The following is a 14,827-nucleotide window of genomic DNA, read 5'->3' on the forward strand; positions in this document are numbered from 1 at the left end:
GGGATTGTCACACTGGGCACTGGGATTGTCACACTGACACTGGGTTTGTCACACTGGACACTGGGTTTGTCACACTGGACACTGGGATAGCCACACTGGACACTGGGATTGCCACACTGGACACTGGGTTTGTCACACTGGACACTGGGATTGTCACACTGACACTGGGATTGTCACACTGGACACTAGGATTGCCACACTGGACACTAGGATTGCCACACTGGACACTGAGATTGTCACACTGGACACTGGGATAGCCACACTGGACACTGGGATTGTCACACTGGACACTGGGATTGTCACACTGACACTGGGATTGTCACACTGGACACTGGGATTGCCAAACTGGACACTGGGATTGTCACACTGGACACTGGGATTGTCACACTGACACTGGGATTGTCACACTGGACACTGGGATTGTCACACTGACACTGGGATTGTCACACTGACACTGGGATTGTCACACTGGGCACTGGGATTGTCACACTGACACTGGGATTGTCACACTGGACACTGGGTTTGTCACACTGGGCACTGGGATGGCCACACTGGACACTGGGATTGCCACAGTGGCCGTGGGTTCATCACCACAGCCCACTCTTGTGCTGTTTGCTCTGTTCTTTTTTTTTATATTTTTCTAGTAAAAAGCTGTTATTCCTTTTTTATCTTTTACCTTAAAACCACATCTTTTTTTCTCACTTGTCATTTTAGACCCTGAAATTCCAATGTCCAGTTCCAGCAGTGCAAGAAATAACCTTGAATTAGTGCCCATCTCCAGTGGATGGGATCTACAATTCCTAATTATTAAAAACCAATAATTATTATTTTTAGATTTAGCTAAATCAGGGAGTTTCCTTCTCATTCTCCCCCACGTGATCCTGCTCATCCTGGGATTCTATGGAAATGGAAAATAAAGTGATAAGGGGAGAAAATGGATGTTAAAGCAAAGGATAAAGAAATAAATCAGAGAATATAGGGATAAATCAGAGAATAAAGGGATAAAGCAGAGAATAAAGAGATAAAGAACAGGATGAAGAGAAAAGGCAGAAGATAAAATAATAAAGCAGAGGATAAAGAAATAAAGCAAAGGATAAAGACATAAAATAGAGAATAAAGGGATAAAACAGAGAATAAAGAGAATAAAGAGATAAAGTAGAGAATAAAATAAGGCTGAGGCACCCCAGGGACTCCAACCCAGGGGTCCCAACCCCCACCCTGGGCCAGGACCCCGTTGTGGTAACAGTGACATCCCAGAGGATCCCTCAGGAATTGGGGGAAAATCCCAGAAATCCTTTATGGGCAGGACAGTAACGAGTGGAATTCCAACTCTCCAGGGGGAGTTTTGGGGGAAGGATCCTCCTGATCCCATGGGAGGTGCAGGGAGATCCCCTGATCCCAGATCCCAAAGGAGGTGCAGATGGGGATACCAAACTTTTTGGGACACCAAACCCTGGGTGACACCAAAGCCTTGGGGACACCAAACCCTGAGTGACACCAAACCCTGAGTGACACCAAACCCTGAGTGACACCAAGGCCTGGGTGACACCAAACCCTGAGTGACACCAAGGCCTGGGTGACACCAAAGCCTTGGGGACACCAAACCCTGAGTGACACCAAACCCTCGGGCACACCAAACCCTGGGTGACACCAAACCCTCGGGGACATCAAACCCTGAGTGACACCAAACCCTCGGGGACACCAAACCCTGGGTGACACCAAACCCTGAATGACACCAAACCCTGGGTGACACCAAACCCTCGGGGACACCAAACCCTCGGGGACACCAAACCCTGGGTGACACCAAACCCTGAGTGACACCAAACCCTGGGTGACACCAAACCCTCGGGGACACCAAACCCTGGGTGACACCAAAGCCTCGAGGACACCAAACCCTGGGTGACACCAAAGCCTGAATGACACCAAACCCTGGGTGACACCAAAGCCTGAATGACACCAAACCCTGGGTGACACCAAAGCCTCGAGGACACCAAACCCTGGGTGACACCAAAGCCTCGAGGACACCAAACCCTGAGTGACACCAAACCCTGAGTGACACCAAACCCTGAGTGACACCAAACCCTGGGTGACACCAAACCCTGGGTGACACCAAACCCTGGGTCACACTAAACCCTGGGTGACACCAAACCCTGGGTGACACCAAACCCTCGGGGACACCAAACCCTGAGTGACACCAAACCCTGAGTGACACCAAACCCTGAGTGACACCAAACCCTGAGTGACACCAAACCCTCAGTGACACTGAAGTTTTGGTCAACACCAAGGCCTCACCTGGCCAGGTGAGACCCCAGCAGTAAAAGCAGAGCTGGAGCAAGTGGAGAGCAAAGCCAAACTCTTGAAACACACGGACTCAGGGTGGGGCTGGGGGAAGGGGGGCAGGTTTTGGGGTGGGATTTGGGATTTTGGGGTTTCCCCCCGGGCAGTGCCGGGATGGACGGACGGACAGACAGACAGAGCCCGTCAATGGGGACAGGGGGATCAGTGCAGCCGAGGGCAGGAGCCATAAAGTGCAGCGAAGCTTCCTGGAGCTTCCTGGGGGGCTCCAGTGTCCGGGGGGACATGGGGACACTGTGACACCGGGGGGACACTGGGGGGACACGGCTCAGGGACCAGCAGCGCCAGGGCAGGGCTGGGTCCCTTCCCAGTTCTGTCCCTGGTTCTGTTCCTGGTTCCATTCCTGGTTTCAGTGCTGCTTTGGTTGCCAGTCCCGGGACCGGTTCCATTCCCAGTTCCATTCCTGGGGCTGGTTCCATTCCCAGTTCCATTCTCGGGGCTGGTTCCATTCCCAGTTCCATTCCTAGGGCTGGTTCCATTCCCAGTTCCATTCCTGGGGCTGGTTCCATTCCCAGTTCCACTCCCAGGGCTGGTTCCATTCCCAGTTCCATTCCTGGGGCTGGTTCCATTCCCAGTTCCATTCCTAGGGCTGGTTCCATTCCCAGTTCCATTCCTAGGGCTGGTTCCATTCCCAGTTCCATTCCCAGGGCTGGTTCCATTCCCAGTTCCTTTCCTCGTGCCAGTTCCAGGGCTAGTTTGGTTCCCAGTCTCAGTGCTGGTTCCATTCCCATTCCCGGTTCCGTTCCCAGTTCCGTTCCCATTGCTGGCTTGGTTCCCAGTCCCGTTCCTGGTGCCGGTTCCATTCCCGGTTCTGTTCCTGGTACCGGTTCCATTCCCAGTGCATTTCCAGTCCCACTGCTGGTTCCGTTCCCAGTCCCGTTGCTGGTACTGGTTCTGTTTCCAGTCCCATTGCTGGTACTGGTTCCATTCCCAGTCCCATTGCTGGTACTGGTTCCATTCCCAGTCCCATTGCTGGTACTGGTTCCATTCCCAGTCCCATTGCTGGTACTGGTTCCGTTCCCAGTCCCATTGCTGGTACTGGTTCCATTCCCAGTCCCATTGCTGGTACTGGTTCCATTCCCAGTCCCATTGCTGGTACTGGTTCCGTTCCCAGTCCCGTTGCTGGTACTGGTTCCATTCCCAGTCCCGTTGCTAGTACTGGTTCTGTTTCCAGTCCCATTGCTGGTACTGGTTCCGTTCCCAGTCCCATTGCTGGTACTGGTTCCGTTCCCAGTCCCGTTGCTGGTTCGGTTCCGTTCCCGGTTCCGTTCTCGGTGTCTCGGGTCCCGGTGGGAATCTCACATGCACATCACCTGCAGCCTGCAAGGGGGCAGCGAGGGCTCACCTGCCTGTGCTGCAGCCACGCCCACCTGCCCCACCCATGCCACGCCCACACACAGACATGCCCACACAGCCACACCCATACACAGCCACGCCCACACACAGCCACACCCAGCCCCGCCCATGTTACACCTGCCCTGCCCCACCCCAGCCCTGCCCATGCCATGTCCACACCCAGCCACACCCTGCCCCACCCATGCCACGCCCACACCCAGCCACATCCTGCCCTGTCCATGCCACATCCACACCCAGCCACACTCTGTCACACCCACCCTATCCCACCCCTGCACCACCCATGCCACACCCTGCCCCGCCGCCACCCATGCCTCATTCAGCCACACCTTACCACACCCATGCCACACCCACCCTGCCCCACCCATCCCTGCCCCTGCCCCACCCACACTGCCCCACCCATGCCACGCCCACCCTGCCCCACCCACACTGCCCCACCCAGCCCCGCCCATGCCCCGCCCACCTGTCCCCCTCGATGCCGCCGCCCTCGGGGTCGCCGCTGCCGCCGGTGCCGGTGTCGGTGTCGCCCAGGTCCATGTCCAGCTCGTTCCCCGTGTCCGGCCGGGTGTAGCCACTGCAGGAAAGGGGGGCAGGGCTGCAACTCTGGGGAACCCCCTGGACCACCCCTGGGACTGTGGGGAATCCCTTGGGAACACCCCTGGGACTGTGGGGAATCCCCTGGAATACCCCTGGGACTGTGGGGAATCCCTTGGGAATACCCCTGGGACTGTGGGGAACCCCCTGGGGAATCCCCTGGAATACCCCTGGGACTGTGGGGAATCCCTTGGGAACACCCCTGGGATTGTGAGGAACCCCATGGAATACCACCGGGATTCTGGGGAATCCCCTCAGGAACACCCCTGGGATTCTGGGGAATCCCCCTGAGAATAACCCTGGGATTGTGAGGAACCCCCTGGAATACCACCGGGACTATGGGGAACCCCTCGGGAACACCCCTGGGATTGTAGGGAACCCCCTGGAATACTCCTGGGATTGTGGGGAATCCCCCAGGGAACCCCCAGAATTCCAGGGAATCCCCATGGGAATAACCCCCAGAATTCCAGAGAATTCCCTCGGGAATAACTCCCCCCAGAATTCCAGGGAATCCCACCAGAAATACCCTAGGAATTTCAGGGAAAACCCTCAGGAATTCCCTTCAGAATCCCCCCCAGAATTCCAGGGAATCTTTTCGGGAACAACACCAAGCATTCCCAGGAATCCTTTAGGGAATCCCCCCCAGAATTCCAGTGAATCCCTTTGGGAATCCCCCAGAATTCCAGAGAATCCCTTTGGGAATTCCCCCAGAATTCCAGAGAATCCTTCTGGGAATCCCCCCCATAATTCCAGGGAATCCTTTTGGGAATCACCCCCAGAATTCCATTGAATCCCCATGGGAATAATCCCCAAAATTCCAGGGAATCCTTTTGGAAATCACCCCCAAAATTCCAGGGAATCCCTTTGGGAATCACCCCCATAATTCCAGGGAATCCCTTTGGGAACAACACCAAGAATTCCCAGGAATCTTTTTGGGAATCCTCCCCAGAATTCCAGTGAATCCTTTTGGGAATCCCCCCAAGAATTCCAGGGAATCCTTTTGGGAATCCCCCCCCGAATTCCAGGGAATCTTTTTGTGAACAACATCAAGAATTCCCAGGGAATCCTTTTGGGAATAACCCCCCAGAATTCCAGGGAATCCTTTTAGGAATAACCCCCCAGAATTCCAGTGAATCCCCATGGGAATCACCCCCAAAATCCCAGGGAATCCTTTTGGGAAACCCCCAAGAATTCCCAGTGAATCCTTTTGGGAATCCCCCCAAGAATCCCCCCAGAATTCCAGGGAATCCTTTTGGGAATCCCCCCCCCAGAATTCCAGAGAATCCCTTTGGGAATCCCCCCAGAATTCCAGGGAATCCTTTTGGGAATCCCCCCCCAGAATTCCAGTGAATCCTTTTGGGAATCCCCCTCCAGAATTCCAGTGAATCTCTTTGGGAATCCCTCCCCAGAATCCCAGGGAATCCCTTTGGGAATCCCCCCAAGAATCCCTTTGGGAATCCCCCCCAGAATCCCAGGGAATCCCCTTGGGAATCCCCCCAGAATTCCAGTGAATCCTTTTGGGAATAACCCCCCAGAATCCCAGGGAATCCTTTTGGGAACAACATCAGGAATTCCCAGGAATCGTTTTGAGAATCCCCCCCAGAATCCCAGGGAATCCCTTTGGGAATCCCCCCCAGAATCCCAGGGAATCCCTTTGGGAATCGCCCCAGAATCCCTTTGGGAATCCCTCCCCAGAATCCCAGGGAATCCTTTTGGGAATCCCCCCCAGAATCCCAGTGAATCCCTTTGGGAATCCCTCCCCAGAATCCCAGGGAATCCCTTTGGGAATCCCCCCAAGAATCCCTTTGGGAATCCCCTCCAGAATTCCAGGGAATCCTTTTGGGAATCCCCCCCAGAATCCCAGGGAATCCCCTTGGGAATCCCCCCAGAATTCCAGTGAATCTCTTTGGGAATCCCCCCCCCCAGAACCCCAGGGAATCTTTTTGGGAATCCCCCCAGAATTCCAGAGAATCCCTTTGGGAATCCCCCCAGAATCCCAGTGAATCCCTTTGGGAATCCCTCCCCAGGATCCCAGGGAATCCCTTTGGGAATCCCCTTCAGAATTCCAGGGAATCCCTTTGGGAATCCCCCCAAAAATCCCTTTGGGAATCCCCTTCAGAATTCCAGAGAATCCCTTTGGGAATCCCCCCCAGAATTCCAGGGAATCCCTTTGGGAATCCCCGGGAATGCTCTGGGTACCTGATGGAGCGGCAGGTGAAGAACACGATCCTCTTCAGCCTCTTGTTGTAGAAGAAATAATTGAAGGACCAGAGGCTGCCGTCCTCCCCGAAGGGATCCGAGTCCAGGTCGGGGTTGTAGCTGGGAAAGGGTGGGAAAAGTGGGAATTCCAGAGGGGATGGGAATTCCAGAGGGGATGGGAATCCAGGAATTGGGAATTTCAGAGGGGCTGGGAATTGAGGAATTGGGAATTCCAGAGGGGCTGGGAATTCTAGAGGGGCTGGGAATCCAGGAATTGGGAATTCCAGAGGGGCTGGGAATTCAGGAATTGGGAATTCCAGAGGGGATGGGAATTGAGGAATTGGGAATTCCAGAGGGGCTGGGAATTCAGGAATTGGGAATTCCAGAGGGGATGGGAATTGAGGAATTGGGAATTCCAGAGGGACTGGGAATCCACGAATTGCGAATTCCAGAGGGGATGAGAATTCCAGAGGGGCTGGGAATGCCAGAGGAGTTGGGAATCACAGAAGGCTTGGGGATTCCAGAGGGGTTGGGAATTCCAGAAGGGTTGGGAACTCCAGAGGGATTGGGAACTCCAGAGGGATTGGGAACTCCAGAGGGGCTGGGAATTCAGGAATTGGGAATTCCAGAGGAGTTGGGAATTCCAGAGGGACTGGGAATCCAGGAATTGGGAATTCCAGAGGGGCTGGGAATCCAGGAATTGGGAATTCCAGAGGGGCTGGGAATTCCAGAGAAGTTGGGAATTACAGAAGGCTTGGGGATTCTAGAGGGGTTGGGAATTCCAGAGGGGCTGGGAATTGAGGAATTCCAGAGGAACTGGGAATCCAGGAATTGGGAATTACTGAGGGGCTGGGAATTCTAGAGAAGTTGGGAACTCCAGAGGGGCTGGGAATTCCAGGAATTGGGAATTCCAGAGGAGTTGGGAATTACAAAAGGCTTGGGGATTCTAGAGGGATTGGGAATTTCTGAAGGGTTGGGAATTCCAGGGGGACTGGGAATTCCAGGAATTGGGAATTCCAGAGGGGCTGGGAATTCAGGAATTGGGAATTCCAGAGGGACTGGGAATCCAGGAATTGGGAATTCCATTGGTTGGGAATTCAGGAAATGGGAATTCCCAGGGCTTGGGAATTCCATGGGAAGGGCTGGAATCCGTTGGGAAGGGTCTGAATGCCTTGGGAAATCCTGGGATCCCTCAGGAAGAGCCAAAATCTGCAAGAAATCCTGGAATTCTCCAGGAAAGGCTGGAATCCCTCAGGAAAGGCCAGAATTCCCCATGAAAAATCCTGGAATCCCTCAGAAAACCCTGGACTCCCTCAGGAAAAGCTGGAATTCTGCAGGAAATGCTGGAAGTACCCAGGAAATTCTGGAATTCCATAGGAAATTCTGGAATTGCCCAGGAAATTCTGGAATTCCATAAGAAATTCTGGAATTTCCCAGGAAATTCTGGAATTCCTCAGGAAATGCTGGAATTGCTCAAGAAAGGCCAGAATTCCTTGGGAAAGGCTGGAATGCCTCAGAAAATTCTGGAATTCTGCAGGAAATCCTTAATTCCCAGAAAATCCCAGAATTCCTAGGAAATCCAGAATTCCCCAGGAAATCCCAGAATTCCCAGGAAATCCTGGAATCCCTCAGGAAAAGGTGGAATTACCCAGGAAATCCCAAAATCCCACAGGAAATTCTGGAATTCCCAGAAAATCCCAGAATCCCACAGGAAATGCTGGAATTCCCAGAAAATCCCTGAATTCCCAGGAAATCCTGGAATCCCTCAGGAAAAGGTGGAATTACCCAGGAAAGGGTGAAAGTCCCCAAGAAATCCTGGAATTCCCAGGAAATCCTGGAATTCCCAGGAAATCCCGGAATTCCCAGGAAATCCTGAATTCCCAGGAAATGCTGGAATTCCATGGGAAAACCTGGAGTTCCCAGGGAATGTTGGGATCCCTCAGGAAAAGGAGAAATTCCCCAGGAAAGGGTGAAAGTCCCCAGGAAATCCCGGAATTCCCAGGAAATCCCGGAATTCCCAGGAAATCCTGGAATTCCCAGGAAATGCTGGAACTTCCAGGAAATCCTGGAATCCCTCAGGAAAAGGTGGAATTACCCAGAACATCCTAGAACTCCCCAGGAAAGGGCAAAATCTCCCAGAAAATCCCAGAATCCCACAAAAAATGGTGGAATTCCCAGAAAATCCAGGAATTCCTAGGAAATCCAGGAATTCCCAGGAAATCCTGGAATTCCCAGCATTCCCAGGATTCCCAGGATGGCAGCACCTGTAGATGTCACACTCGGCCAGGCAGATCTCCTCGTCCACGGCGTCCCAGAGCAGCGGCTTGAGCGCCTTGAAATCCTCACGGACGGCCGAGAACAGGCTGCAGTTCACCGAGTTCACCACCTGGAACGGGGGAAAAATGGGATTTGGGATTGGGAAATTGGGATTTGGGATCAGGGACAGGCTGCAGTTCACTGAGTTCACCACCTGGAACGGGGGAAAAATGGGATTTGGGATTGGGAAATTGGGATTTGGGATCAGGGACAGGCTGCAGTTCACTGAGTTCACCACCTGGAACGGGGGAAAAAATGGGATTTGGGATTGGGAAATTGGGATTTGGGATCAGGGACAGGCTGCAGTTCACTGAGTTCACCACCTGGAACGGGGGGAAAATGGGATTTAGGGTCGGGGATTGGGGTTTTGGCATCAGGGATTGGGGATTTGGGGTCAGGGATTGGGGATTTGGGACATGAAAATGGGAACAGGGACATGGGGGTGGGATTAGGAATTTGGGATGTGAGATCTGGGATTGGGGATTTGAGACACAGAAATGGAACAGGGACATGGGAATGGGAACAGGGCTGGCCTGGGATCCCACCACATCCTATCCCCTCCCAGTCCATCCCAGTGCTCCCAGTGTACCCAGTTCAGGCTGGGCTCCCAGATGAACTCATGGCTCTCTCAGTGCCCCCTAGTGAATCCCAGTCTCCCCCAGCCCCATCCCAGTCCCTCCCAGTCCCATCCCAGTCCCTCCCAATCCCATCCCAGTCCCTCCCAATCCCTCCCAATCCCATCCCAGTTCCATCCCAGTCCCTCCCAGTCCCATCCCAGTCCCTCCCACTCCCATCCCATTCCCCCCAATCACATCCCAGCCCCATCCCAATCCCACCCCAGTCCCTCCCAGTATACCCAGTTCAGGCTGCGCTCCCGGCTGAACTTGTGGCTCTCCCAGTCCCATCCCAGTCCCTCCCAGTCCCATCCCAGTGCTCCCAGTATACCCAGTTGAGGCTGGGCTCCCTGCTGAACTCGTGGCTCTCCCAGTCCCATCCCAGTCCATCCCAGTCCCTCGCAGCCCATCCCAGTCCCTCCCAGTCCCTCCAGTCGCATCCCAGCCCCATCCCAGTCCCTCCCAGTCCCATCCCAGTGCTCCCAGTATACCCAGTTGAGGCTGGGCTCCCTGCTGAACTCGTGGCTCTTGGCGGCGCTGAAGTCGTAGTCGGGCCGGAACGCCTCGTTCAGGGTGGCGATGAGATAGAACAGAGTCTTCCTGCTGCACGTGCCACTGAGGGGGCTGTGTGAACTGGGGTTACTGGGCTGAACTGGGCTGAACTGGGCTCACTGTGTCACTGAGATAGAACAGAGTCTTCCTGCTGCACGTGCCACTGAGGGGGCTGTGTGAACTGGGGTTACTGGGCTGAACTGGGCTGAACTGGGCTCACTGTGTCACTGAGATAGAACAGAGTCTTCCTGCTGCACGTGCCACTGAGGGGGCTGTGTGAACTGGGGTTACTGGGCTGAACTGGGCTGAAACTGGGCTCACTGTGTCACTGAGATAGAACAGAGTCTTCCTGCTGCACGTGCCACTGAGGGGGCTGTGTGAACTGGGGTTACTGGGCTGAACTGGGCTGAACTGGGCTCACTGTGTCACTGAGATAGAACAGAGTCTTCCTGCTGCACGTGCCACTGAGGGGGCTGTGTGAACTGGGGTTACTGGGCTGAACTGGGCTGAACTGGGCTCACTGTGTCACTGAGATAGAACAGAGTCTTCCTGCTGCACGTGCCACTGAGGGGGCTGTGTGAACTGGGGTTACTGGGCTGAACTGGGCTGAACTGGGCTCACTGTGTCACTGAGATAGAACAGAGTCTTCCTGCTGCACGTGCCACTGAGGGGGCTGTGTGAACTGGGGTTACTGGGCTGAACTGGGCTGAACTGGGCTCACTGTGTCACTGAGATAGAACAGAGTCTTCCTGCTGCACGTGCCACTGAGGGGGCTGTGTGAACTGGGGTTACTGGGCTGAACTGGGCTGAACTGGGCTCACTGTGTCACTGAGATAGAACAGAGTCTTCCTGCTGCACGTGCCACTGAGGGGGCTGTGTGAACTGGGGTTACTGGGCTGAACTGGGCTGAACTGGGCTCACTGTGTCACTGAGATAGAACAGAGTCTTCCTGCTGCACGTGCCACTGAGGGGGCTGTGTGAACTGGGGTTACTGGGCTGAACTGGGCTGAACTGGGCTCACTGTGTCACTGAGATAGAACAGAGTCTTCCTGCTGCACGTGCCACTGAGGGGGCTGTGTGAACTGGGGTTACTGGGCTGAACTGGGCTGAACTGGGCTCACTGTGTCACTGAGATAGAACAGAGTCTTCCTGCTGCACGTGCCACTGAGGGGGCTGTGTGAACTGGGGTTACTGGGCTGAACTGGGCTGAACTGGGCTCACTGTGTCACTGAGATAGAACAGAGTCTTCCTGCTGCACGTGCCACTGAGGGGGCTGTGTGAACTGGGGTTACTGGGCTGAACTGGGCTGAACTGGGCTGAACTGGGCTGAACTGGGCTCACTGTGTCACTGCCACTGTCCTTGTGCCACTGTCACTGTGTCACTGTCACTGTGTCACTGGTGTCATTTGCAGTGCCATCCCAGCATCCCCAGTGCCATTCCCAGTGCCATTCCCAGTATTCCCAGTGCTCCCAGTATCCCACCTGCCGGGTCCCAGCCCTGCAGTCTGGGGTGGGCTCAGTGCCATTCCCAGTGCCATTCCCAGTATTCCCAGTGCCATTCCCAGTATCCCACCTGCCGGGTCCCAGCCCCGCAGTCTGGGGTGGGCTCAGTGCCATTCCCAGTATTCCCAGTGCTCCCAGTATCCCACCTGCCGGGTCCCAGCCCCGCAGTCTGGGGTGGGCTCAGTGCCATTCCCAGTGCCATTCCCAGTATTCCCAGTGCCATTCCCAGTATTCCCAGTATTCCCAGTGCTCCCAGTATCCCACCTGCCGGGTCCCAGCCCCGCAGTCTGGGGTGGGCTCAGTGCCATTCCCAGTGCCATTCCCAGTATTCCCAGTGCTCCCAGTATCCCACCTGCCGGGTCCCAGCCCCGCAGTCTGGGGTGGGCTCAGTGCCTCCAGGGCGTGGGGCTGCCCCTCCTGGCAGAACTGTTTGAAGAGCTGCTTGTCGATCCCCGCCAGCTTGCAGGAATAGCTCTCAATCCTGGGGGAAAAATGGGGAAAAATGGGGAAAAAAATGGGGAAAAAATGGGGAAAAATGGGGAAAAATGGGGAAAAAGGGAACTTTTCCTGGCCCAGAGTTCCCACATTTCTGAGCTTTTCTCAGGACACAATTCCCAGATTCCCAGGAGAATAATTCCCACGTTTTCAGAGCTTTTCCCAGAGCAGAATTCCCCAACTCCAGGACCTTGTCCTGGGGCAGAATTCCCAGATTCCTTAGATTTCCCAGAGCAGAATTCCCAGAGCTTTTGCAGGCACAGAATTCTCAGATTTCTGAGCTTTTCTCAGGACACAATTCCCAGATTCCCAGGGGAATAATTCCCACGTTTTCAGAGCTTTTCCCACAGCAGAATTCTTTGTCCTGGGGCAGAATTCCCAGATTCCTGAGATTTCCTAGAGCAGAATTCCCAGAGCTTTTCCAGGCACAGAATTCCCAGATTTTCAGAACTTTTCCCAGGGCCAGAATTCCCAAATTCCCAGAGATTTTCCTGGAGGAAAATTCTCAAATTCACAGAGTTTTTCCCAGGTCAGAATTCGCAGACATCCAGAACATTTCTAGGCCCAGAATTCCCAAATTTCCTGAGCTTTTCCCAGGACAGAATTCCCAAATTCCCTGATCTTTTCCTGGGTCAGAATTCCCAGATTCCTGAGATTCCAGGCACAGAATTCCCAGATTTTCAGAACTTTTCCCAGGGCCAGAATTCCCAAGTTCCCAGAGATTTTCCTGGAGCAGAATTCCCCCATTTCCAGAATCCTTGGAGCTTTTCCAGGGAAGAATTACCAAATTCCCAGATCTTTTCTTGGCTCAGAATTCCCAAATTCCCAGGACAGAATTCCCAAATTCCCAGAACTTTTCCAACCCAGAATTCCCAAATTCCTGGAGCAGAACCCCCCAACCCCTGGAACTTTTCCAGGCACAGAATTCCCAGATATTCAGAACATTTCCTGGCCCAGAATTCCCTAATTTCCTGAGCTTTTCCTGGCCCAGAACTCTCAAATTCCCTGAGCTTTTCCAAGCCCAGAATTCCCAAATTCCCAGATCTTTTCCTGGATCAGAATTGCCAGATTCCTGAGATTCCAGGCACAGAATTTCCAGATTTTCAGAGCTTTTTCCAGGGCAGAATTCCCCAACTCCAGAACCTTTTAGTGGGGCAGAATTCCCAGATTCCCAGCCCAGAATTCCCAGATTCCCAGCCCAGAATTCCCAGATTCCCTGATCTTTTCCTGGGTCAGAATTCCCCAATTCCCAGGACAGAATTCCCAAATTCCCAGGACAGAACTCCCAAATTCCCAGAGCAGAATTCCCCAATTCCCAGCCCAGAATTCCCAAATTCCCAGCCCAGAATTCCCAAATTCCCAGCCCAGAATTCCCAGATTCCCAGCCCAGAATTCCCAGATTCCCAGCCCAGAATTCCCAAATTCCCGGGTCAGAATTCCCAAATTCCCGGGTCAGAATTCCCGGGTCAGAATTCCCCGATTCCCAGGGCAGAATTCCCAAATTCCCGGGTCAGAATTCCCAAATTCCCGGGTCAGAATTCCCAAATTCCTGGGTCAGAATTCCCAAATTCCCAGGACAGAATTCCCAGGGCAGAATTCCCAAATTCCCAGGGCAGAATTCCCCAATTCCCGGGTCAGAATTCCCCAATTCCCGGGTCAGAATTCCCCAATTCCCGGGTCAGAATTCCCAGATTCCCGGGTCAGAACTCCCGGGTCAGAATTCCCAAATTCCCAGCCCAGAATTCCCAAATTCCCAGGGCAGAATTCCCAAATTCCCAGGGCAGAATTCCCAAATTCCCAGGGCAGAATTCCCAAATTCCCAGGGCAGAATTCCCCAATTCCCAGGTCAGAACTCCCGTGTCAGAATTCCCCAATTCCCAGGACAGAATTCCCAAATTCCCAGGACAGAATTCCCAAATTCCCGGGTCAGAATTCCCAAATTCCCGGGTCAGAATTCCCCAATTCCCAGCCCAGAATTCCCCAATTCCCAGCCCAGAATTCCCCAAATTCCCAGCCCAGAATTCCCAAATTCCCAGCCCAGAATTCCCAAATTCCCGGGTCAGAATTCCCAAATTCCCGGGTCAGAATTCCCAAATTCCCAGCCCAGAATTCCCCAATTCCCAGCCCAGAATTCCCAAATTCCCAGGACAGAATTCCCCAATTCCCAGGACAGAATTCCCAAATTCCCAGCCCAGAATTCCCAAATTCCCGGGTCAGAATTCCCAAATTCCCAGCCCAGAATTCCCAGATTCCCAGCCCAGAATTCCCAGATTCCCAGCCCATAATTCCCCGATTCCCGGGTCAGAATTCCCCAATTCCCGGGTCAGAATTCCCCAATTCCCGGGACAGAATTCCCCAATTCCCGGGACAGAATTCCCCAATTCCCAGCCCAGAATTCCCAGATTCCCAGCCCAGAATTCCCAAATTCCCAGGGCATAATTCCCAAATTCCCCGCCCAGAATTCCCCAATTCCCGGGTCAGAATTCCCAGCCCAGAATTCCCCAATTCCCCGCCCAGAATTCCCCAATTCCCAGCCCAGAATTCCCCGATTCCCAGCCCAGAATTCCGATTCCCAGCCCAGAATTCCCGATTCCCAGCCCACAATTCCCGATTCCCAGCCCCCACCTGCCGATGATGTGGGCGTCGCCCGTCTCCACGGTCAGCTGCGAGTTGATGGCCTCGAAACTGGAATTCTCCAGCAGCTTCATCCTCCCGGGGCCGCTCCCCAGCAAAATTCCCCAGGGAAAAAAAATCCCCCAGGGAAAAATTCCCGGCGAAATTCCCGGCGCTGGGAGAAAAGGCGGCAGGGGGAGGGGAGTCAAAGGCACCGGGAGGGTTTTCCAGCC

At 54.0% G+C, this 14,827-nt stretch overlaps 1 protein-coding gene across 1 annotated transcript; it reads right to left on the reverse strand.

The window, feature by feature from the left end:
* Positions 1-3,546: 3,546 nt before the first annotated feature.
* MAF1 (MAF1 homolog, negative regulator of RNA polymerase III) lies at positions 3,547-14,722 on the reverse strand. Its single transcript, XM_079302535.1, has 7 exons — positions 14,607-14,722; positions 11,839-11,967; positions 9,923-10,064; positions 8,766-8,887; positions 6,502-6,621; positions 4,172-4,282; positions 3,547-3,675 (listed from the first exon to the last, which is right to left on the reverse strand). Exons 1-7 carry the CDS (start codon positions 14,687-14,689, stop codon positions 3,654-3,656), a joined length of 729 nt encoding a protein of 242 aa, XP_079158661.1. The 5' UTR covers positions 14,690-14,722; the 3' UTR covers positions 3,547-3,653.
* Positions 14,723-14,827: the final 105 nt, after the last annotated feature.

The sequence above is a fragment of the Erithacus rubecula genome (assembly GCF_903797595.1).
Source record: "Erithacus rubecula genome assembly, chromosome: 3".
Classification (NCBI taxonomy): domain Eukaryota; kingdom Metazoa; phylum Chordata; class Aves; order Passeriformes; family Muscicapidae; genus Erithacus; species Erithacus rubecula.